This window comes from Oratosquilla oratoria, chromosome 12, assembly GCF_046742065.1.
Source record: "Oratosquilla oratoria isolate Oo_2021 chromosome 12, ASM4674206v1, whole genome shotgun sequence".
NCBI classification, from domain to species: Eukaryota; Metazoa; Arthropoda; class Malacostraca; order Stomatopoda; family Squillidae; genus Oratosquilla; species Oratosquilla oratoria.
In genome coordinates, this window is record NC_134788.1 from 25023557 (window position 1) to 25050164 (window position 26608).

General features: G+C 43.3%; 2 protein-coding genes across 4 annotated transcripts in view; one reads left to right on the forward strand and one right to left on the reverse strand.

The window, feature by feature from the left end:
* sws (patatin like phospholipase domain containing sws) overlaps window positions 1-26608 on the reverse strand; it is a 125794-nt gene that overhangs the window by 90976 nt on the left and 8210 nt on the right. For 2 of the 3 annotated variants that reach the window (XM_076194610.1, XM_076194609.1), the window contains exons 4-10: window positions 18738-18937; window positions 17599-17693; window positions 13598-13743; window positions 9757-9840; window positions 6945-7070; window positions 5203-5287; window positions 469-638 (exon numbers count right to left, since the gene is read on the reverse strand). In XM_076194610.1, coding sequence (XP_076050725.1) covers window positions 469-638; window positions 5203-5287; window positions 6945-7070; window positions 9757-9840; window positions 13598-13743; window positions 17599-17693; window positions 18738-18937 — 906 coding nt within the window. The remainder of the gene's footprint in view (window positions 1-468; window positions 639-5202; window positions 5288-6944; window positions 7071-9756; window positions 9841-13597; window positions 13744-17598; window positions 17694-18737; window positions 18938-26608) is intronic. The other variant, XM_076194611.1, reaches the window with a different exon arrangement.
* Window positions 24543-25897, forward strand: LOC143032039 (52 kDa repressor of the inhibitor of the protein kinase-like). The gene is made up of 2 exons (XM_076196506.1): window positions 24543-24856; window positions 24958-25897. The coding sequence occupies exon 2, from the start codon at window positions 25190-25192 to the stop codon at window positions 25895-25897; it is 708 nt and encodes a 235-aa protein (XP_076052621.1). The 5' UTR covers window positions 24543-24856; window positions 24958-25189.

Consider the following 26608-nt stretch of genomic DNA (forward strand, 5'->3'; position numbering starts at 1 on the left):
GCTTTTCCCCCTTTAGCTCCTCCTGGATGACGGGTCATCCCTGTATCCCGTCCACTGCCCTGGGTCAGAAACAATGCAGCAAGACACAGCACCTCCATACCAAGGCCACTTCACCTTACAAATTTTCCTACGGTAATTACACCTCCTGGATTTCCTTCTTCCCAAAATATGTGTTTTGTCCCAGTACGCAGCCTGAAAATACCTGTTTGTGTGGTAATGTGTATTCATAAGAACATAGCTGTGTTTATGTCTGGGCATGTGCAAAATACGACTTCCAGAAGAAGTCGAAAAAGAAAAATGTCGAGGTTTGGGAAAGAAGCGAGAATCAGGAAACAGAAAACTTGGGAGATACGTTTCATAAGGTCGAAGGGACGTAACGTAAAGATACGAGATTAGGAACGGGTGAAGGCACGTTACATGACCGACACCGCAGGAAAGAAAGTTACGTTTTAATAAGTAAAGACCCACCTGGAACTTCTCTGTAGCCACCTGCAGGAGATATTCCTCATCCTCTTCATCGTTGGGATCTATAAGAACAATCTTTCGTAAGCTACTGCTCTGCACAGAGGAGGGCAGGCTTTGTGAGTCTTCCTGGTGTGCAGCTGAATCTTCATTTGCAAGGGCCGAGCTAATCCCATCTGGCCAAATCAAGTGAACGTCAGAGAGGGACACTACGACCTTAGAGTTAGCACACAATGTCTCAGGGGCTCAAGCCAGTCTACTCATTAACAGAATATAAAATTATATTAGTAAACAAAACAAAAACAAGAAAATAAAAACAAGGTGGTTCTAGGTTTCTAACCAAATAGAATGATTTTTTCCGCCAACTTAAACGAAAGCATACAAACGACATGGTCTACTTGCACTTCTGAAACTAACCTAATAACGAGCATTTACCTATGGTCGTTAGCTATGGTAAGAAAGGCACATACTTTCATGTGAGTACTAAAGTAAGTAAGAAAAAAAAGCATAGTATCTGGCTATGGATGATTCTTAATTATTATCTTTCTTGACGAGTAAAAGGTTAGTATACTAACAATCTCGATAACAAACACCTAACGCCATTTAACACTCGAGATGTCTAGAACAGAAAGGGGGGAAAATGCTGGAATTGTGCATAAACCATTTTGACTCTTAACATCAAGCGCTCTGAGAACCATATTTCCATACCAAGGAATTGCAGCATTCACCCCTTTCGATTCTAGATGCCTCAATTACGAGGAAACTACCATTTACACGGAGCCCTTACGTGCGTAAGTGCCGGCCCTAGGGCAAAGTTGTCAGTGATGCCCCTGCCCCTCCACCTTTTCCCACCTCCACCATCCCTTACTGCCCATTAACCCCTTCGATACGATGATGCCTACGTAGGCGTCATGAGGAGCAAGTGGGTACGCGAGGATGCCGATGTCGGCGTCTTGATTATATATATTGTAGTTGTACCTGCGTGACCCCCATACTCTGTAAATTGGCTTCATCATATTTTCTATGGTTATCAAAACTCACGGGTGAAAGAGAGAACGAGCAATACAGCAGTGACTTTTTATGCGAGTATTATGACGCAACATCGCTTGTCTGGCAGCTAATGCTGCCCGCGAGATTTTGGCCCAGAGTGAAGGGGTTAACTATAGCTATTGGCTTGCGAATTAATTAAACAGGTTTTAAGATTTTTTATTTAATGTGTCTATTGCAGAAAGGGAAAAAAACATTTCACATTCCGAACACAAAATTCGTAGATTACGGTCAAATATTCAGGGCTCCTTTTTTTTCTTTTATTATAATTATTTTGTCAGTCTTGTGGACGGCAGGCCCAGACTAGAATTGCCAAACTCTTAAAAGTGACGCCCCAGGGCATATGCTCCCTCCTCCTCCCACGGGAGGGCCCTGCGTTTACGTCATTAATGATATTCGCAACCTCGATTTTCGTCGAATGAGAACCTGGAGCCCCACAAGGCCCAGCACGAGTTAGCAGGAGGAGGACGAGGAGGAGCAGCAGCAACCAGCTGTCAACTCTCCACACGTTAAAACAATAAAGAGAAAATAGTTGTTTCATGATAAAAAAAAAAAAAAAAAAAGAGAGAGAGAGAGAGAGTGAGAGAGAGATCAGGGCCTGTCTAGAAGAGAAAGTAGTTGTTCACGGAGAGAAAAGAAATAAAAATAAAATAAAAATAAATAAATAAATAAATAAATAAAACAAATAAATAAATCTCGGGGCCCTGTCTAGAGAACAAGTGCCAGACCCTCAGGGTTGCGGCTCCAGATGGCGGGAGGAGAGTTGACGAATTCTGAAATGGGGCAACAAGATAATTCCAACTTCATCTCGCATGACCACTGCAGACTAAAAATCCACCTCTGGGTCTTTGACATCATTGTCTTAAAAATCAAAACTATCAATAATGGTTCATGGCCACAAACTTGCGAGGTGATTTCATACAACAGGAAAAATGACGCACTGCATCTTGAGGTGAGCCTTACTGGCCTTGCTCACATGAAACCTCCTCCCCTACGCGATCCCAAATCAAGTATTGATGCAGTTTTATAGTCAATATTTTACGAACTTCGGAGAACCTACAGATCTGAGTCGTGCGGCATTCTTATAACTTCTACTATCTCTCCGCTACCCTCCTTAGCCACTTCGGTAAGATGACACCTACGTAAGCGTCATGAGGCGCGAGTGAGTACACGAGGATCCCAGCATCAGCGCCTTGATTAAATATATTTTCTTGTAGTTATACGTGAGTTACCCCCAGATTCTGTGAACTGGTTTGATCACATTTTTTGTGTTTATTATCATTACTCAGAATAAAAGAGAACAAGTAATACATCAGTAACTTTATATTTTATAATGCATGTAGTGTAATGAATCGTACATATGGCAGCCAATGTTTTGTGCAAGAATTTGACTCGTACTGAAGCGGTTAAAGTTCTCTTTTACAACCTTTACGATTCTAGGTCTTCAAAGCGACCTTGTCCCTAAAATTCCAAAAGCAAGTTATTGATGACAAACTACCAAATCCCCCGGCACGAAAGACGATAAAATTGTTCTAAGCAAGATAGCAGGGCGAAAAACCCAGCGATTGTGGAAAAGGTGGAGGGAATACGGTTCCTGGTCTGGAGATAGAGCTTCAGCCCGTACTGATGGTTCGTTTGTGACCTACATAACCTGTCCCACTTACGGAGCAAAGTAGGATCTGAACTTGCAACTACGGCATACGATATATTCCTTGTTACCTACGTCCATTAGCCAAATACTACAAATAATAGAAAAAAGTAAATAAAAAAATATAAAGCTAAAATGTAGGGAAAAAATAAGCATATGCGAATACCTAATGCATGCAAACAACTAAATTAGCTTAAGCTGACCCTCACAGTGGGCGATTCGGTGACATATTAGTGAAGCTTAGGAGAAGCGTTGCTGTATCAGAGCCTGCCTGCCTGCCTCTCCTTTTCGCCCAGCAGCCGACCCACCACTCTCCCGCTGGGGGCCGTGCCACACTCAAGAACTCCTGGTACTCTAAGGTCATCACCTGGTTCATGTGGACCCTAAAACAGGTCCTTTAACCCATTAAACTCCGATGACAAGATTCTTGTCATTTGGTCAAATAAAACAAAAAAATCATAAAACACCAAAATGTTTGATCAAACACCAGAAAAACATGACGTCAGTCCTCGCTTCGCGAAGCGAGGACTGACGTCATGTTTTTCTGGTGTTTGATCAAACATTTTGGTGTTTTATGATTTTTTTGTTTTATTTGACCAAATGACAAGAATCTTGTCATCGGAGTTTAATGGGTTAAGCCCCAGTCGTGCCAAGCTTACAACTTGTTTCCGACCGCCTTCGACGGACGGTGGCACTTTTGTTTCTCTCGTGGTTAGCACCAGGTGGATATTACATATTCATCTTTATGACGGGGGATGAGATTCATTCCAATCGCATCACTGTCTTGAATTCTTTTCATAAAGAGAGGAACAGCACAAATCAACCAGGGTCGCTGGTGGTCGGAAACAGGTCATAAGCTTGGTGTGACAGGTCCTTTACTGACAAACATCTGACACAAGAATAGTCAAAGGTACAAAGATGTACCGAAACCCTAGTCCAAAACGCTTCTCAGACGCTTGACAATTGTGGATTCAAGTCGAACATCTGTCAGCGGTTCAGTTATTATGATTGCTATACCATTTTGCTCCATTATCTTGATTATATACATTAAGCTATGGCGATTCTACAGTATGCCATTTATATACCGCTACTTAAGTTTCTAAGCTGCATTTTCTTTTTTTTTTAAAGAAGGAAGATACATATTGGAATGACACATGACCTCGACCTAATGAACTGGCAGTTTCCGAGTCCTCTCTACGACCTTGGAGCATAAAACTGAACTCTGTCATCCCCCTTACCTTGACCGTAAGCCTGCCTCCAACAAGTCCCTTGCGTGTAATAAAAGGCAACCAACATACGGGGACTACAGACACTACCTCTTCATATTTTACTCCCACAACGACGCAAGGCAAAAGTACGTTTCGACTTGACTATCCCCCCTGATTAACCCATTCAACTCCGATGACACGATGTCTTGTCATTTGGTCAAATAAAACAAAAAATCATAAAACAACAAAATGTTTGATGATCAAACAGCACCAGAAAAATATGACGTCGTCAGTCCTCCTCCTCGAGGAGGACTGACGACGTCATATTTTTCTGGTGCTGTTTGATCATCAAACATTTTGTTGTTTTATTATGATTTTTTGTTTTATTTGACCAAATGACAAGACATCGTGTCATCGGAGTTGAATGGGTTAAGACCACTGTATATGCGTATCTGTCGGAAATGTGGGTCACGTCTCTGACATACGCAATATATAGCTTCCTTCTTAACTTATATCTGGGCTAGAAACTGCTGGCAACACCTTTTTGTACCCAATGGATGTTCTTGAATGCAGGCCACAACCCAAAGTCTCCTGGTCATGGTGTCACCTCCATAATATCAAAATATATTAAATGCCCCATAAAGAGTCCTTGAAAGAGAGACTATAAAGCCCCTTAACAATGTAGTTTTAGGACGTGGCTTGGGCTCTAACAGACAAGGAGACCTGCACGGATAAACACGAAAATGTGTCAACTGAATCACACGCTTGTATATATACACACGATATTATAGATGCACATGTTTATACGTGCCCACATTCAAGCGAATGCACACAAACCTGAGCCTTGGGATGCACTCGGGTCCTTTTTGGATTTGGCCGGTGAAGACAGACCGATCTTGCCCTCGCTTCCCCGCCTGGGGCTCTGCAATGGAAAATAAATTGTCACGTAGAAATAAATACATCTGTTTAAATATCTAGGGCTTTTTCCCCCTGACAAGAGAGGTAGCCGAGTCAAATGGCAAGTACCCACTCCCATCCACCACCCACTCCACCCCCTCTCATCTTAACTCCTCATGGATGATGGGTCATCCCTGTATCTCACCCACTGCCCTGGGTCAGAATCAATGCAGCAAGACATAGCACATCCACAGCAAGGCCACTTCATTTAATCGGCGATGACCCTCCCCTCTCCGTCCCCTCATGCAGAAAAAGAGAAGACGGAGAAATCCCTTCAGACTGAGTCAAAATATCGTTCACACATACTCCGTCATCCCCCCATCCCCTACCCACTCCCTTCCATGCATCACACCATCATCCATACACTACAATTCTCCACTCACCCCTATCTTCTGTCTTCTCCCTTCCTTCCTCAACAGACATTCCCCTCTTTCCCAATGCCCCCTTTACATCATCCATCTCATCCTTGGTCACCCCCTAATGTTCACTCCCCCCACATCTGCCTTCCATACCTCTCTTACTTTCTTCACTCATTCTTTCCATGCATCCAAACCATCCCAATACTTCTCAGGCATTTCATCTCAAACACATTTAAACTCTTCCTCTCTTATGTTCCATGTTTCTGCCCCATACAGTGCTGTTGGCACAATCACTCCTTCATACAATCTCCTCTTAGCATCCATTACCAAATGTCTATTCCTCATTACACTTTTTAATCCCCCAATGCATTTACTTGCTTCTCTCTACCTACATTCTACCTCCACCTCCACTCCTCCCTTTTCTGCCACATTCGCACCCAAGTATCTAAAACTATCCACTTACTCCAGTCTCTCTCCCTTAATACACACTTTCAATTTGCTGCCATCCTCTCCCCTTGTACATCTCATCATCTTACATTCAACCACATTTATCTTCAGCTTCCTTCTTTCGCACACCTTCCCAAACTCTGTCCTTAATCCCTCCTCTGGTCCTGCCACATGCGCAGTGCTGTCGGCAAACGACAACTGGCTTATCTCACATTTTTCTCAATTTTCTTTTACCATCTCCATTCCCTGACCCACTACCCTTGCATTCATCTCTTGCACCACCCCATCCATGTATAAGTTGAACAGCCAGGGATACATAACACATCCCTGACAAAGTCCCACCTTTACCTCAAACCACTCACTCTCTCATTTTCTAATCCTAACAAAAGCTCTACTATTCTCATAAAAACTCTTGACTGCTCTTAACAGCTTTCCTCCTACCCCATATATCTGCAATACCTCCCACAGTGCCTTCCTGTCTACCCTGTCATAAGCCTTTCCCAGATCCATAAGTCCAAAATACATCACTACCTTTTCCTAATGCTTTCTCATATATCTGCCTTCCCACAAAATCTTATCCACACAAAAAAATAAATAATAAATAAATAAATAAAAGAATTTAAAAATCCTGCATTATTCCATCCAACTACATATGTATCCGGAGGATCTCACATACCCACTACAAGATCAAGTGATTATAAAGGACCCAAAGGGCTCATTTTCATTTGCACCTTATGAGAGGTTTGGCCATCTAAGACACACACTTGTCCTTCATCCACCATTCATATGTAAATGTATATACAATGTAATACGTACGGGATTTACGAGCTCTGAAGACAAGCCAAGATAGTGATGGAGCGCTGTGAATGTAACGCGCATCAATCTCGCCATGATGATTTGTACTACACGGACAAACATATCTGGGTACTGACGGAACACCTCCTGCAAATAGAAGAAAAATGATAACACCAGAAAAAACAGTGAGCAAATCAACTAATAATATCTATATTCCTCAAACAGGTTACAAGAAACTATTCATTCCATATAATAATATCCACTGGTAATGTGAATATGTTTACATCTAATAGTGTACCATCCTTAGATCTTTCACAAAAAAATTATAACTTTTGTCTGTTTAATGCAACTTAGCAGAGATCAAATAAAGAACTATCTTATCTATATGGGAAGTAGCCAAGTAAAAAAATAAAAAATAAAAAATAAATACATATACCAAAGGCTTCTTCCCCCTTACACGGAGGGGTGGGGGGGGTGTAGCCAAAAAGAAAAAGGCATAGAAATCACTCCCACCCATTTCATTTCCCATATATTCCACTCCCCTCTACCCTCCTCCTATCTTGGCACCTCCTGGATGACGGGTCATCCCTGCATCCTGTCCACTGCCCTGGGTCAGAAGCAGTGTCGCAAGACACAGTACATCCACAGCAAGGCCACTTCATAAATTCGGCAACCCCCCCTCTCCGTCCCCTCATGCAAAAAAGAAGACGGGGAGAAATCCCTTTGGGCTGCGTCAATTTTTTTTTTTTCATACATACTTCCTCACCCCCCATCCCCCACCCACTCCCCCTCATGCATCACAGCCTCATCTATACACAACCCTTCTCCATTCCCCCCTATCTTCTGTCCTCTCCTGTCCTTCCTCTCTTTTGTAAAGCCCCTTTCACCCCATCCATCCATCTCATCCTTGGATGCCCCCTCATATTCACTCCTTCCACCTCCGCCTTCCACACTTCTTTTACTAATCTTTCTTCACTCATTCTTTCCATGTGTCCAAACCATCCTAATACTCTTTCATCAACCCTATCTCCCAGCTCCCTTTCCACCCCTGTTCTCCTCCTCACCTCCTCATTTCTCACTCTATCTAGCCTAGTAACCCCTATCATACTTCTCAGACATTTCATCTCAAATACATTCAAACTCCTCCTCTCTTCCTCTCTCATGTTCCATGTTTCTGCCCCCTACATTGCTGTTGGCACAATCACTCCTTCATATAACCTCCTCTTAGCATCCATTCCCAGATGTCTATTTCTCATTACACCTTTTAATCCACCAACGCATTTACTCGCTTCTCTCAATCTACATTCTACCTCCACCTCCACTCCTCTCTTTCCTGTCACATTCGCACCCAAGTATCTAAAACTATCCACTTCCTCCAGTTTCTCACCCTTAATGCTCACTTCCAGCCTACTGTCACTCTCTCCCCTTGTACATCTCATCACTTTACTTTTGCCCACATTTATCTTCAACTTCCTTCTTTCACACACCTTCTCAAACTCTGTCACTAACTCCCTCAATCCCTCCTCTGATCCTGCTACAAGCGCAGTGTCGTCAGCAAACAACAGCTGGCTCACCTCCTATTTTTCTCCATTTTCTTTAATCATCTCCAATCCCTGACCCACTACCCTTCCATTCACCTCTCGGACTACCCCATCCATGTAAAGATTGAACAGCCAGGGCGACATAACACATTCCTGAAGAAGTCCCACCTTTACCTCAAACCATTCACTCTCTCCTTTTCTAATCCTAACGCAAGCTCTACTGCTCTCATAAAAACACTTGACTGCTCCTAACAGCTTTCCTCCTATCCCATATATCTGCAGTACCTCCCACAGTGCCTTCCTGTCTACCCTGTCGTAAGCCTTTTCCAGATTCATAAAAGGCCAAAAAACATCCTTACCTTTTCCTATTGCTTTCTCACATATCTGCCTTAACACAAAAAAAAACAAAACAAAAAAACACATCCCTTACCTGTCCTAAAACCACACTGTTCCTCACCAATTACTCCCTCTGTTCCTCTCCTAATCCTCTCAATCAAGACCCTCCCATAAGCCTTCCCAACTACACTCAACAAGCTGATCCCTCTAAAACTACTACACTCACACTTGTCCCCCTTTCCTTTGTAAAGCAGAACTATACTGGCACTCCTCCAGTCCTCTGGCACTCTACCCTCTCTTAAACAAACATTAATTAACCTCACCAGCCAGTCCACCATAACTGTACCTCCTTTCTTCAGACATTCTGCATGGCATCCATCCAACCCAGGTGCCTTACCTGCTCTTAACATCTTAACAGCTGCTTTCACTTCATCCTTCCCTATTTCTCCTCCATTTTCCTCACTCTTATGTTCTTAGCGCTTCCCACTGATACTACCTTTCCCTCCCTATCCTCCTTCACATTTAACAACACCCTAAAATACTCTGCCCACTTTCCTCTCACTCCCTTCTCTTCCATTATCATCTCTCCATCTGCACCTTTTACCTTGATTTGCCTCCTCTTCCTCTTTTAATTTCCTTCCAAAACATCTTTTTATTACTTTCAAAATTTTCTGTCATACTCTTTCCCCATTTCACATCTGCTCTCCTCTTTGCTTCCTTTATCTTATGCTTACAAAAAATAAATAAATAAATAAATAAATAACAAAAAATCTTAAAGATCAATGGACTATCACTATACATACACACAAACACATACATATAATTGTATACAAGTCTTAGATGTATACACACACATACATATGAGCACATTCTCAAGCATTTATGCAAATGTTTTCTATCGTTAAAACATTGTCTTCACATCTTTCCCGCTCCGTAACCAGATAACACCAACTCACGTCAAAAGCTCTGACTGGGAATTTCATGACTATCGTGTCCACCAAGGCTTTGGCAGAAACAGTCTTGTAAGGCTGTGGATGTCCCTGGAAAAAGAAAAAGAAAATAATAAATAAATAAATAAAATAAAATAGATTAAAAAAAAAAAAGAAAAAAAAAAAAGAAAGATTTTTTTTTTATATATTTCTCAAGGTATAACAATGGAAAAGGTATACAATAACAAGCTATATATACAAAATCTAATGCATTTATGCGGCTTGACAATTCTGTTAATATACAGGTGGTTCTGCAAGTATGGGTATGTGTGCAAGTTAACACATATGGTGAATATACAATATGCCTATGTAAAAATGTGTATGCACATGTGTAATTGCGTATTATATATATATATATATATATATATATATATTTGCATAAGAATTATATGTTATAGGGGGCATCAGTATTCTAAGAGATGCTTAGATGGGGCATTGAATTAAATCGGCGACCCCCCCCTCTCCGTCCCCCCATATAAAGGAGAGGACGGGGAGAAATCCCTTCGGGCTGCGTCAAAATTTTGCTCACACACACTACCTCACCCCCCACCTCATGCATCGCAACATCTTCCATATACAACCATTCTCCATTCACCCCTGTCCTCTGTCCTCTCCTGTCCTTCCTCAACAGACATTCATCTCTTCCCCAAAGCCCCCTTCACCCCATCCATCCATCTCATCCAAGGACGTCCCCTCATGTTCACTCCCTCCACATCTGCCTTCCATACCTCCTTTACTAGTCTTTCTTCACTCATTCTTTCCATGTGTCCAAACCATCCTAATACTCTTTCATCAACCCTATCTCCCAACTCCCTTTCCACCCCTGTTCTCCTCCTCATTTCTCACTCTATCTAGCCTAGTAACCCCCATCATACTTCTCAGACACTTCATCTCAAACACATTCAAGCTCCTTCTCTCTTCCTCTCTTATGTTCCATGTTTCTGCTCCATACAGTGCTGTTGGCACAATTACTCCTTCATACAATCTCCTCTTAGCATCCATTCCCAAATTTCTATTCCTCAATACACTCTCCTTTATATGGGGGGACAGAGAGGGGGGGTCGCCGATTTAATGAAGCGGCCTTGCTGTGGATGTGCTGTGTCATGCGACACTGCTTCTGACCCAGGGCAGTGGACGGGGTGCAGGGATGACCCGTCATCTAGGAGGTGCTAAGATGGGAGGGAGGGTGGAGGGGTGTGGAGTGTTTTCAGGGATGGAATGGGTGGGAATGTTTTTATGCCTTTTCCTTTTTGGCTACCTCCCTAGTAAGGGGGGAAAAAGCCTTGGTATATGTATGTACTATTAAATACCAAAAAGCTTCTTCCCCCCTATTCATTTTAGCTCCTTGTGGATGAAGGGCCACCCCTGGCCCATTGTCTGGGTCAGAGGCAATGCAACAAGACACAGCACCTCCACAGCAGGGCCCAATAGCTAAAGCTGCTGGGTTACCCCCACCGATTCAATTGCATGGCATCACTTCCTTTCCAACCACTCACAAGTAAATACAGGAGACAAACACAAGACCGAGAGCATGAGAGAGAGAGAGATAGCACAAGAGATAGAGAGAAAGGAGGAGAGAGAGGGGGAGAGGGGAGTGATAGAGGGACAGAGGAGACAGAGAGAGGAGAGAGAGGGGGAGAAAGAGAGAGAGGTCCCTTGTGCAATAATGATTATTTCAATTTACATACTACAAGTTGTCAGGAAAGAACAACTAACCACAAGGAAGCTGAAAAATACGGCATTTATTTTGATACAACCCCCTTTAGGTGACATGAGAATAAACGGTTAAAAAATTGACGGCATGTACAATTAAGAAAACTAAAAACAAACCGCCTTTCTCGGTTTAGCCTGTTCAAGACAAGCGCTACACCCCTCCTGAATAAAATCACCTGACGTATCAAGTTCATTTGCAAGATCGGCACCTGTGACCGACGATATTTTCTAACTTTTATCATTGCTAATGTCAGAACATCTTCCTCCACTGAAGGGTGGACTTAAAATGAAAACGGGTCTCTTCTAATTCTTGCATAACAACCTAGTTTCAGTGGGCCCCAGTTACCCATGGGCCCTAGACCAATGACCTGCTATGCCTGCTGTGGCTTTTTCCCCCTATAAGGGTAGCCAAAAAGAAAAAAGTCATAATAACCATTCCCACCCACTCCATCCCTAATACACTCCACTCTCTCTCTTATCTTAGCACCTCCTGGATGACGGGTCATCCCTGCATCCTGTCCACTGCCCTGGGTCAGAAGTAGTGTCACAAGACACAGCACATCCACAGCAAGGCCGCTTCATACCTGCCCTTAACCGTAACAAGAACGGCAAAACTGACACTGGGTTAAGAGGGGATTGTCTGTTGAGCAGGGAAGGGAGAAGGCAAGGGTGGTCATGAACAAACGATAATTTGATGCAACCCAACGAGATTTCTCCCCGTCTTTTCTATTTTCGCACAAGGGACCAAGGATCAATGGTCAACATTAGTGATGGGACGATACAAAAATTCTTAACAATTCTGATACAAATCCCAATATTGCTCTGAACTTCAGATTCCGATAAATGATTAATAAATATAATTTGTTCGTAAAGTATTTGGTTCTGAAACCAACCACAGCACCAGAACATAACCGTTGCAAGTATCAGATATAGACTCGCATCAGAATCCATGTTTAGTATGAACAGTATCAGGACTTGTATTAGAATTGTTAACCACTTCCATACAATGACGCCTACATAAGCGTCATGAGGAGCAAGTGGGCACGCGATGATGCCAACGTCAGCCTCTTGATTATATTTATTGTAGTCGTACCTACGTAACCTCCATTCTCTCTAAACTGGCTTCATCATATTTTCTATGGTTATCAAAATTCACAGGTGAAAGAGAATGAACGATTGAGCACTGACTTTATTTTTTATAATGTGATTATTATGACGCAACATCGCACGTCGGGCAGCTAACGCTGCCAGATGAGCGATGTGCCCCGGAGTGAAGAGGTTAAAAATTCTTGTATTGTCCCATCACTAGCCACCGTGTTGTCTTTGGTCTCACTGACCGTAGCACCACAATAACAGGTAAAAGTCACCGGGTATCATTACAGGGCAGATTCTATTACACCTATATATATATGAGAAAAAAAAAAGAGAGAGAGAGCAAGAGAGAGAGAGAGCAAGAGAGAGAGAGAGAGAGAGAGGATAAGTCCTCGGCTGGTAATTCTCCTCGTGTGAAACCATGAACAAAATACAAAGTTAATGGACATTGCAGATCTTATCAAATGACAGTGTCAGCCACCTGGGGGCCGAACCTCGAGATGAAGGTACAGGATGTCGAGGGGCAAACCAAGGACAAATAAAATAGTCTGGCATTTGCAAAAACAACAAAGAAAAATGCAAATTTGACATAATTATTACAAAAACAGTGCAACCTATCCAAGAGAGAGATCCTGGGGCTGGTTCCGAGACCATATACCAGCCTTTCAGGTCTGCACCTTCAAGTGAATATTATGGAGTCGGTAGGTTTTCTTAACATAACTGACAATTCGTTTTAACATCACAAAACTTCCCATGCTATAAGGAGGCTAGGATGGTGCCCTTTAATAAACCATGCACTTGGTCCAACTAGTTGCTGGCAGGGTTCGAGCTGCCATCACCTCGACTTCCATCACAAGTAGTGATGCTATAACCTGCTCGGCCGGTGAGCGTCGTTTCCTAACACGTCACACATAATCATATTTCGATAAACAAGGGTAGTGTCATTTCCTAACACGTCACACATAATTATATTTCGTTAAACAAGGGTCAACGAATATATTACCGTTAAGACGTCGCAGAAGGAGAGCAAGGAAATGATGGACTCCCCGGGTGACACCTCCTTCAGGTCGAGCGTGGTTCCGTCAGTTTCCGAGACGTGGACATGAAGACATCCTTGTTGCACGATGTAAATGTTCTCGTCACTCTCACCTGCATGTGCACAAATACAATTATAAACGTAAGCGTCCAAATGCCACATTAACGTATGCATCATCAAACTGTTCTCTCAGTGCTCGCAAACAGGTCTACTCCCACGGTCTGCTGTATCTAATAACAATTCCGACAACTTTATTTGCATGGTAACCCCTTGTTCAATCAAGTCAATGTCTATTCAGGCTGCGTCAATTTGTCATCTATTTGCAACCGCTCTCCTCTCACACCCATTTCTCGACCTCTCGCTCTTCTTTGATCGGTATCTCATAACTGACACTCCGTCCATCCAGTCTAACTTTGGTCTTCCCATTGAGTTCACTCCATCCACCTCTGCCTTCCACAGAAGTTTTGCTTACCTACCTGTCTTCACCCATTCTTTCCAAATGCCCAAAAAATCCCAATATTTTTTCATGAACACTATCTGCCCTCTGCCTTCCACACAATTCTTGTTAGTCTATTTTCATCAATTTTTTCCAAATGCCCAAAGAATCCCAGTATTCTTTCACGAACACTATCTGCCCTCTGCCCTCCACAGACTTTGTGCTCATCTATCTTCATCCATTCTTTCCAAATGCCCAAACAATTCCAGTATTTTTTCATGAACACTATCTGTCCTCTGCCTTCCACACAATTCTTGTTAATCTATTTTCATTCATTCTTTCCAAATGCCCAAACAATTCCAGTATTCTTTCATGAACACTATCTGCCCTCTGCCTTCCACAGAAGTTTTGCTTACCTATCTTCATCCATTCTTTCCAAATGCCCAAAAAATCCCAGTATTCTTTCATGAACACTATCTGCCCTCTGCCTTCCACACAATTCTTGTTAGTCTATTTTCATCTATTCTTTCCAAATGTCCAAACAAGTCCAGTATTCTTTCACGAACACTATCTGCCCTCTGCCTTCCACAGACTTTCTGCTCATCTATCTTCACCCGTTCTTTCCAAATGCCCCAAACAATCCCAGTATTTTTTCATGAATCCTTTCTGCCCTCTGCCGTCCACACAATTCTTGTTAGTCTATCATCACCCATTCTTTCCAAAGGCCCTAAGAATCCCAGTACAGACGCTCCTCAACTTGCGTTTTAGTTACGTTCTGAACGGCCGAACGTAATGTGAAAATGAACGTAAGTTGTTACTGTACGTTCCAGTAATGTATGACCGTTAATACTGTACTATACATCCATAAATTCTATTACTGTATCTTATAAAACACCCCTAAATCATTAATTATAGACATAACATTGTAAAATAATAACATTAATTTCAAATAAATTAAATTCAAGCAACATAAAGTGAGATGATGGAGGAAGGGGAGGAGGAGGAGGAGGAGGAGGAAGCAAGGCACGTTCAGTCTGTCGTTTGTGCCATGTAAACAATGGACGCAGTGTCATGCATAACTATCGTTTGAAAGTCTTGTACTACGGAGAGAGTGCTAAACTCAAAAATTCACTATTTTTCTTTTTTAGTCAGTTCAGACGTAAAACGAATGAACGTAAGTAGAGGAGCGTCTGTATTCTTTCATGAACGCTATCTGCCCTCTGCCTTCCACAGACTTTCTGCTCATCTATCTTCACGCATTCTTTCCAAATGCCCAAAAAATCCCAGTATTCTTTCATGAACACTATCTGCCCTCTGCCTTCCACACAATTCTTGTTGGCCTATTTTCATCCATTCTTTCCAAATGCCCAAACAAGTCCAGTATTCTTTCATGAACACCATCTGGTAGCTCTCTTTCCATCCCTGCTCTCCTCCTCACCTTATTTCTGTCTATCCATAACTCTACTTTCTGATGCTTAACTTTCTCTTATAGCAAACGCCCCCTACCACAGTCACTTTCAATCAAAGCTCTTCAAACCCTCTGTTTCCACCAGGAGCGTCATCTGCATTTACTCAGTAGTTTAATATCAATTCTTGCATTTTTTTCCCCTCTAAATTCACTCCCCCTATTCACAACACTTTCATTCATCTCTCATCATTTCATCCATAAACAGGCTTAACACAGTGACATTTGAGCCCACAGTCTTTCCCTTTATAAATTGGTACTATCCATTACAGAAGGTGCCAAGATAAGAGGGAGGGAAGAGGGTGGAGGGGAATGGAGTATGTAGGGAATGGAATGGGTGGGAGTGGTTTCTATGCCTTGTCTTTTGGCTACCTCCCATGTACGAGGGAAAAAAGCCTTTGGTATATGTATGTACTATGCATTTCTTCAGTCTCTAGGTACTCAATTTCTCTTTGTACAATATACAGTGAGGCCTCTCATTAACGGACATTAATTAGCTGTGTTTTCGGTGTTATGGAGTGTTTTTTTGGGTGGCATAGTGATTGCACGCACTAAACAACAGCACCAAAAACACAGCGAAAACACCGCAAACACAGTTCAGACTTTCTGCTCATCTATCTTCACGCATTCTTTCCAAATGCCCAAAAAATCCCAGTATTCTTTCATGAACACTATCTGCCCTCTGCCTTCCACACAATTCTTGTTGGCCTATTTTCATCCATTCTTTCCAAATGCCCAAACAAGTCCAGTATTCTTTCATGAACACCATCTGGTAGCTCTCTTTCCATCCCTGCTCTCCTCCTCACCTTATTTCTGTCTATCCATAACTCTACTTTCTGATGCTTAACTTTCTCATATAGCAAACGCCCCCTACCACAGTCACTTTCAATCAAAGCTCTTCAAACCCTCTGTTTCCACCAGGAGCGTCATCTGCATTTACTCAGTAGTTTAATATCAATTCTTGCATTTTTTTCCCCTCTAAATTCACTCCCCCTATTCACAACACTTTCATTCATCTCTCATCATTTCATCCATAAACAGGCTTAACACAGTGACATTTGAGCCCACAGTCTTTCCCTTTATAAATTGGTACTATCCATTACAGGAGGTGCCAAGATAAGAGGGAGGGAAGAGGGTGGAGGGGAATGGAGTATGTAGGGAATGGAATGGGTGGGAGTGGTTTCTATGCCTTGTCTTTTGGCTACCTCCCATGTATGAGGGAAAAAAGCCTTTGGTATATGTATGTACTATGCATTTCTTCAGTCTCTAGGTACTCAATTTCTCTTTGTACAATATACAGTGAGGCCTCTCATTAACGGACATTAATTAGCTGTGTTTTCGGTGTTTTGGAGTGTTTTTTTGGGTGGCATAGTGATTGCACGCACTAAACAACAGCACCAAAAACACAGCGAAAACACAGCTAATTAACATCCGTTAGTGAGAGGTCTCACTACACTATTTTTTTTTTTATTATCAATTTTGGGAAGAAAAAAAATCTCTAAATGAAACAACAAGGGGCACCTTCTTATACCAAGGGCATGTTTCCCCCTTACAAGGGAGGTAGCCAAAGTCAAAGGCATAAATCCACTCCCGCCCATTTCATCCCCACATCCACTCCACTCCCATTCACCACCCTGCCCTCCCTCCCTTCCTCTTGTCTTGGCTCCTCCTGGATGACGGGTCATCAAAGCACCTCATCCACTGCCCTCTTAGGCTGTGATTACACTGGGCGAGTCAGGGCCGATTTTCGCCAAATGCTGTGAATTTCAATAACTAGAAGAATTTGCTTACAGCATTCTAAGAACACTTCATCAATCTATCTAACATTCATAAAGGTTCAGCTCCTTTCATTTTGCCATTCAGTTTCTCAATATACGATGCAAAGGTAGTCTGACTTCTGAAGAATGAAAAAAACAAAAAAACGAAAGATTGTAACCAATGTGGTTTCTACTCAAATGAACTCGCAATGGTCAAGGAGAATCAGCCGAGACTCGCTCAGTGTAAACGCAGCCTTAGTCCTCTTAAATACATTAATCATATTCGTAAATTTACTTGATCTGTACTTACCGACCCTGAAGAGCATCTGCCCCTTGTACAGGTGCAGAGTTTCCACGCTCTTGCAAAGTTCCAGGAACAACGGCATATCAAAGTGACCAAACACGCTGTAATGATAAAGAATTATTACGGGGTGTCGGAATTCTTACATTTTTTTCTCGGACCTATCCGTCATTTTATTGAACCAAAACAAAACCTTAATTCTATTCAATCTCTCCAGATGTTTTGTTGTACAGAACACCTTGGTTTATATGAGCGGATGGGCAGGGCTCCGACATGGGTAAGTGCCGCCCCGGGGTGAGACGAAAAGCGCCCCCCCCCCCACACACACCACCACTACCATCTGATGGTCACTTACAGCCACGATTCACATGTAACATTCATCCACAAAACAATGTTTATACACACAACTCATGATAAATAAATCATGCATTAAAAGTACATTAGGGGGAATTTGCTTTACCTTTTTCCCACCAAAAGTGCCCCCCCCCCCTTGTCAGGGCCCTGTGGGTGGGTGGCCTTATGCATTCACCTAATCATAACATACAAGAAATAAACTAAACTCTTCACCTTCGTCTCTATGTATCAAATTTGGCTTTAAATTGATCTAAATTATTTTTCCATTACAATTTCCTCTTCTATGTCGCTCCAAAAGCTGATGCATCTATGAAAAGCCATCTCTTGATAACTTTCAGATGCTTTTGTTGGTATTCTTAAAAAATTTCTTTCCTTACATATATCTTATATAAATCTTTGGAAGGGAAAGATTTATATAAGGGAAGTATTCTTTTAAGAATACCACTGTAAGAATCTTGGCGTGGTATTCTTAAAAAAAAAAAAAAAAAAAAAAAAAAAAAAAAAAAATATAATAATAATAATTTCCAAGGATTTATATAAGGAAATAATTTTTCAAAGAATACCACAGTTTATCTTTTCCATTCCCCCTACACAACTTCCTGTTGCTCTACATCCCCAAACGGAGATACCTTTCCTGTCAAGTATGTCAACACTTTTCATTGGCATGAACCCAACAACCTAGTCACTCAACACATGGTTGCATGTATCTTCATACTTAAACCACACGAAAACTGTGCGAGCACACTCACATCTACATAAATCTATGTAAACTCTAATCAATCACAAAAAATTACCGAATATTTCTCAACATAAAGAGGAACTCTGGAGGCACATTGGAATCAATATGCGTCAAATCCTCTTGCAGGTACTCTGGAGGGGGTTCGAACACTTCCAGCTGAGGCGAATCCCTCTCACTGCGACCCAGAAACTGACGGGCCAACCGACGAGCAAGCTGACGAGACGGAACTGGTCGAGACGGCATGTTAGCTTTTACCTGAAAAGGAGAAACAAACACCAATGTCATGCAAAGGTGACGTCTTGTCGTACTTACGCATACATCTCATCCTACCTCGTCTCTGATCAAGGCCTTTTAACCATGGTCCCTTCACCTCGTCCATCCATCGCACTCTCGGTCTTCCCTTGAGTTCACTCCATCCACCTTTACCTTCCACACTCTTTCTGTTAGTTTATCTTCACTCATTCTTTCCATATGACCGATGGAAATAAGCTTACATGCTTTTTTGTGTTATCCTCAGCAATTGTAATTTCAAACTGTGTTTTTTTCATGTATTTGATTCATTGCCAAATAAACTTATTATTACTATTATTATATACCACCAAACTATCCCTGAACTGTTTGATCATCAATATCTGGCAGCTCTCTTTCCACTTGTCAAGATGCAATTTCTAAACATGAATTACTTTTACCATGTTAACAAAGGCATAAGAGGTTCTGTGGAGTTTTCCTACCAGAACCCTAAGGTTTGAGTCTTTTAATGTGCGTGGATGTGGTACAGATGATAGTAAAAGGGAAGAGATAGGCAGTACATTTGTGAGAGGAAAGATGGATGTGTTGTCTTTGAGAGAAACTAAGTTGAAAGGGAGGAGCAGCAAGTTTGAGTTTAGGAGTGTAGTTGGGAAGGTGTCAGGAGTGAAGAGAGGATGAGGGCGAGAACGGGTGGCTATACTACTAAGTGAAGAGGTAGGTAAGCATGTGGTGAAGTGAAAGGAGGTTTCTTCGAAGTTAATGTGGGTGAAGGTGAAACTGGGAAGAGGGATATGGGTCTTTGTAAGTGCATATGGTCCTGGTGGTCAGAATAGTGTAGAAGGCTCTTTGGATAGATTTAAATGAGTGCATTGGGAGAAATGTCAATGTAGTGATATTGAGAGATCTCAATGTTAGGGTAGGAGATGAACCAGATGGAGTGGTTGGGAAGTGTAAAATGCCAGGAAAAAAATCATAGTGGAGAGATGATGGTAGAGATGTGTCTAGAAAGAGTTGGTGGCAAATATAGTATTTAGAAAGTCAAGCATAAATACACATGGGCAAAGGTGGTGGATGGAAGGGTGGTAGATAGGGCTTTAATAGACTATATAGTAGTACATACATACATATACCAAGGCTTTTTCCTCCTTACAAGGGAGGTAGCCAAAAAGGAAAAGGAATAAAATCATTCCCACCCATTCCATCCCTGAATACACTCCACACCCCTCCACCCTCCCTCTCATCTTAGCACCTCCTGGATGACGGGTCATCCCTGCCCCTTGTCCACTGCCCCTTGTCCACTGCCCTGTGTCGCAAGACACAGCACATCCACAGCAAGGCTGCTTCATTAAATTGGCGACCCCCCCTCTCCGTCCCCCCATGCATAAAAGGAGAAGATGGGGAGAAATCCCTTTGGGCTGCATCAAATTTTGCTCACACATACTACCTCACCCCCCCCCCCCCCGCCCATTCCACCTCATGCATCACAACCACTCTCCATTCACCCGTCTTCTGTCCTCTCCCGTCCTTCCTCAACAGACATTCCCCTCTTCCCCAAAGCCCCCTTCACCCCATCCATCCACCTCATCCTAGGATGTCCCCTCATGTTCACTCCCTCCACATCTGCATTCCATACCTCTTTTACTAGTCTTTCTTCACTCATTCTTTCCATGTGTCCAAACCATCCTAATACTCTTTCATCAATCCTATCTCCCAACTCCCTTTCCAACCCCGTTCTTCTCCTCACCTCCTCATTTCTCACTCTATCTAGACTAGTAACCCCCATCATACTTCTCAGACACCTCATCTCAAACACATTCAAGCTCCTTCTCTCTTCCTCTTACGTTCCATGTTTCTGCCCCATACGGTGCTGTTGGCACAATCACTCCTTCATACAGTCTCCTCTTAGCATCCATTCCCAAATGTCTATTCCTCATTACACTCTTTAATCCACCAAGGCATTTACTCGCTTCTCTCAATCTACATTCTACCTCCACCTTCAGTCCACCTTTTCCTGCCACATTTGCACCCAAGAATCTAAAACTATCCACTTCCTCCAGTCGCTCTCTCCCTTAATACTCACTTCCAGTTTACTGCCACTTTCACCCCTTGTACATCTCATCACCTTACTTTTACCACATTTATCTTTAGCTTTCTTCTATCACATACTCTCCCAAACTCTGTCACCAACTTCCTCCATCCCTCCTCCAATCCTGCCACAAGCACAGTGTTGTCCGCAAACAACAGCTGGCTCACCTCCCACTTTTCTCCATTTTCTTTAACCATCTCCAATCCCTGACCCACTACCCTTGCATTTACCTCTCGCACTACCCCATCCATGTATAAGTTGAACAGCCAGGGCGACATAACGCATCCTTAACGAAGTCCCACCTTTACCTCGAACCACTCACTCTCTCCATTTCTAATCCTGACACAAGCTCTACTACTCTCATAAAAACTCTTGACAGCTCCTAGAAGCTTTCCTCATATCCCATATATCTGCATAACCTCCCACAGTGCCTTTCTGTCTACCCTATTGTAAGCCTTTTTCAGATCCATAAAGGCCCAAAAAACGTACTTCCCCTTTCCTATAGCTTTCTCACATATGTCTTATCACAAAGATCTGATCTACACAACCTCTACCCGTCCTAAATCCACACTGTTCCTCACCAATTACTCCCTCTCTTCCTCTCCTAATCCTCTCAACCAAGATCCTCCCATAAGCCTTCCCAACTACACTTAACAAGCTAATCACTCTGAAACTACTACATTCACACTTGTCCCCTTTTCCCTTGTAAAGTGGAACTATACAGGCACTCTTCCAGTCCTCCGGCACTCTACCCTCTCTCCAGCAAACATTAACCTCTTCACTCCAGGCGCGGATATAAGGGGGGGGGCCCAGGGGGCCCGGGCCCCCCCCTTTTGGCTTTGGCCCTATTTCATTTCAGTTCACTATTTCATTTTTATAATCCATGTTTAATCCATGTTATAATCCATTTTTATTATCATTGTATCATTTATGAAAGTTATGGAAGGTTCAATAACATCTTGATTTCCGCTGACTGTTTTTCCGCTAATTTCCGCCTATATAAGTGACCGCTGTGTTCGACTCTCTCTCTTTCTGTTGGTATCTGCCGCATTGAATGGTTGTTTTACTGTTTGGTTCAATATATGAAAGGTTTATCGCTGGAACTCACTACATTGGTGCCCCGTGTGAGGATTTCATTGTACGATTTTGTTACGGTCGTTTTTGTAGTTGTTTTTTGATTTGTCTGATTTCGTCTCATTGAGTTTTGTGGTTTTTCTGGTCTCTCGTGGCTGTTTGATTTTTGATTTGGATAATTCGACTTTGGATATTTAAGGATTTGAATTCATTGATTTGTTAGCATGGAGCAAGAAGAAAATGTAGCTATGGCCGTACAAATCAGGGCTCCACCATTTATGTTTGAAAGTGTCGAAGCATGGTGTTCAATATTAGAAGCTCAATTCCATTTGAATCGAGTGCGCAATCAGAATACAGGTAAACGTCGACTTACGATGGCATTAGGTTTCGATAGAGCCATCGTAAGACGATCTCATCGTAAGTCGATCCCCACTCTGTTCCGTGGTCACTGTACCTAGCCTACCTGTATATTAACCACCAGAGATACTGAATATAGCCTATTAAACATGTACAGTAGTTTATTTAATTATTTTTATCCTTTTTACCATATTCAAACACTATAGTATGTATTTTCAGTACGGTACTTAAATCTCGCGGGCAGCAGCCAATGCCAGCCGTACGACGTGACGTAATAATACTCGCATCATAAAATATAGTCACCGCTTATATCGATCGTTCTCTCTTTCACCCGCGAATTTTGAAAACCACAGAGAATGAATCATTTGAGAGAATGTAAAAACACAGGGGCGACTACAATAAATATAATCAAGACGCCGATATCGCGAATCCACTTGCTCCTCATGACGCCTACGTGTGCGGCACCGTATGGAAGGGGTTAAATTATCATATCGTCGTCGTCATCGTAAAGTCGAACAATCGTAAGTCGCGGCCATCGTAAGTCGACGTTTACCTGTACTATGTTTTTTCGCTGTCAGTTCTGCCTACGGAAGTAGTGGCTAAGCTCCCGAGGGAAGTTATGGATACTAAGGAATTTAAAGCACTACGGCAAGCTCTTATCAGTATAGCTTTTGTAATTGATTATTAAGTACTTGAGTGTTGAGTCGTCCACGTCAAGTGGAGGAAGTTGTTGGCGCTGCCGGTGACACGTTGTTGGTTGGTTGGTTGAGAGGTTGAGTTAGGAAAGTTGAGTTTACTGTTTTGGGTAATTCGTTGTTTATTTGAATATACAGGTAAACGTCGACTTACGATGGCATTAGGTTTCGATAGAGCCATCGTAAGACGATTTCATCGTAAGTCGATCCCCAATTTGTGTATCACTGTTCCGTGGTCACTGTACCTAGCCTACCTGTATATTAACCACCAGAGATACTGAATATAGCCTATTAAACATGTACAGTAGTTTATTTAATTATTTTTATCCTTTTTACCATATTCAAACACTATAATATGTATTTTCAGTACGGAACTTAAATCTCGCGGGCAGCAGCCAATGCCAGCCGTACGACGTGACGTAATAATACTCGCATCATAAAACATAGTCACCGCTTATATCGATCGTTCTCTCTTTCACCCGCGAATTTTGAAAACCACAGAGAATGGGATTTAGGGCACATTTGAGAGAATGTAAAAACACAGGGGCGACTACAATAAATATAATCAAGACGCCGATATGGCAGCGTCGCGAATCCACTTGCTCCTCATGACGCCTACGTGTGCGGCACCGTATGGAAGGGGTTAAATTATCATATCGTCGTCGTCGTCATCGTAAAGTCGAACAATCGTAAGTCGCGGCCATCGTAAGTCGACGTTTACCTGTACCTACCTTTTTTCGTTTGAAATTACTGTTTTGATTACAGCTTTAATGAGTTAATTCCTTCTCATTCTCACAAGGAGTGTAACATGAAGCGAGCCAGGAGTGAGAGGAAGATCACCTCGTTCTTCAAGGCAAAAGTGATCCAGAAGAGTGATGATGGTGAACATGACAGCAATGAACCCGAGAAACATCCAGGCACTTCAACATCAACAGCTGTCGGACCTTACATCAAAGCTGACGTTGCCGTTAAGGAGCATGAGGACAAGGAGCTCTCTTCTACTCCTGGCACACTGACACTGCCTGCAGCTCCAGTTGACGTTGCGAGTTTCATTGGAAACAAAGTGGCTACAGACGCCGAGATAATGGCCATAATCTATCAGAAGGCCCCGTCTGCTGAATCGCTACCCCTCTGCGACAAAGGTGGTCATAGAAGGCGATTCCAGCCAATCTGGTGCTCCACATACCCCTGGCTCAAATACTCACAACTGAACAAGGGCGGATACTGCATAGCCTGTGTTGTGTTCGGCGGGGACACGGGCGGACTTGGAGACCAGAGGCTGGGCATCTTGGTGTTAAAACCAATGTGCAAATACAAAAAGGCCACCGAAGTGCTCAGCAACCACAACGCGCGCGGATATCATGGAGGGGTTGGTCTACACTGTACGAAACCCGACGAGGGCTGTGGACACTATGCTACACTCGAAGAGGAAGGAGCAGGTCGAAACCAACCGGCGCCTGCTGGTTCCAGTCATTGAGACCATCCTCTTCTGCGGACGAAATATGCTGCCCCTCCGTGGACATCGGGATGACGGTCCATTGGACCTCTCTGTTCCGAGCAAGACCGGAGAGGGAATCTTTAGAGCGCTGCTACGTTATCGAGCCCAGGGAGGAGATTCCGACCTCACCCACCTCCTCATCAGCTTTGTCAGCCGGACCGGGATTTCTTCCCTCATCAGCAAGACCATTCAGAACGAGTTGATCGATATCACAGGTGGGTCGCACATGGAAGTCACACCATAAAATAGCTCTCTTATTCTTTGAGTAAAATACATGCTGAGGGCAGATGTTACTGAGACCTATTTTGCTTCGCAGGTTGATTGGTGCAGGAGGAGATCTTGGCAGGAGTGTCGGGGGTATATGCAGTGCTAATGGACGAGACCACTGACGTCTCAGGGAAGGAACAAGCAACCATCATCATTCGACATGTCAAAGAAGATGTCAAGGAGGATTTCCTCGCTTTCGTTCATGCCCATGATCTCACTGGTGAAGGCCTGGCCCAACTGCTCATCCACGCCGTCGAGGGTCTCGGTTTGGAGATGTCAAAATGCCGAGGGCTAGGCTTCGACGGGGCGAGTGCCATGATGGGAAGTTCAGAGGTTGTGCCGCCATCATCATGCAGCAATACCCCCTGGCGGAACCAATCCACTGTTTCAGTCACCGACTGAACCTGGTGCTGACTAAGGCCTGTGATGTCAAAGAAGTCAAACTCGCCCTCCAGACGCTGAACGAGGTGTACAACTTCATCCATTCCAGCAACATGCGTACGCTTCGGTTTACCAAACTCGTGAAGCTATCCTCAGCCAAGTGGGAAAAGCTGGTGCCCCTGTGCCCCACCAGATGGGTCGAGCGGCACGATGCTGTCCTCGTGTTCATTGAGTTTCTGCCTCTCATCGCTATTTTTCTGGAGGATGAGATGAAGTTGGATGCCAACGCCGGACTCCTACTCGCTGCGATTCGGGACCCCCGCTTTCTCGTTGGGTTGGTTGTGGCCGAGTCCGTTTTGGCACACACGCTTCAGCCAAGCAGAATCCTACAGAAAAAGGAAGGTGACCTGGTATGTGCGTACGCACTGATTCGTGAAATTGGTACTCTATTCGCCAAATTTAGAGCGGATGCCGAGGTGTACTTCCACGCTGTGTTCGTGAAAGCCGAAGATCTTCTAGTTGAAGTGGGCTCAGCTCACGATGGCATCCCTATTCCCAGTCTGTGCACGACAGACACAACGCGCGAATGTCCCAGCGGCATCTGCTGAGGAGTACTATCGGCGCTCGGTGTATATTCCGTTCGTTGACCATGTGGTCGCTGAGTTGAAGAGCAGATTTGATGATGACACTGTGCCCGTTGCTCTCCAATTGAAAGAGCTGCTCAGGGGCTCAAAAGCAAACGTGGATGCTGTTCTTAACCCCTTCCATACGGTGCCGCACACGTAGGCGTCATGGGGAGCGAGTGTATTCGCGAGGCTGCCATATCGGCGTCTTGATTATATTTATTGTAGTCGCCCCTCCATAATGACATTCTTTCTAATTCTTTTGTAATCGCATTTTCTATGGTTATCAAAATTCACGGGTGAAGAGAGAACGATCGATATAAGCGGTGACTATATTTTATGATGCGAGTATTGTTACGACACGTCGTACGGCTGGCATTGGCTGCTGCCACCGAGATCTAAGTCCATGACGCCTACGTGTGCGGCACCGTATGGAAGGGGTTAAAGCCACTAAACTCTACGAAAGTGACGTTGAGTCACTTTTGCTCGTGCAGACGGAAACACATCGGTGGAAATGTTCCGCTCCGGCCTTCGAATCTGTCAAGAAAGCAAAGGAATACGCCGAGGCCCGTATGTTTCCGAACATCGCGAAGCTCCTTACCATCCTACTGACCCTGCCAGTCTCAAATGCAGAAGCCGAACGATCATTCTCAGCCCTGAAACGCCTGAAGACATACTTGAGGAGCACCATAGGTC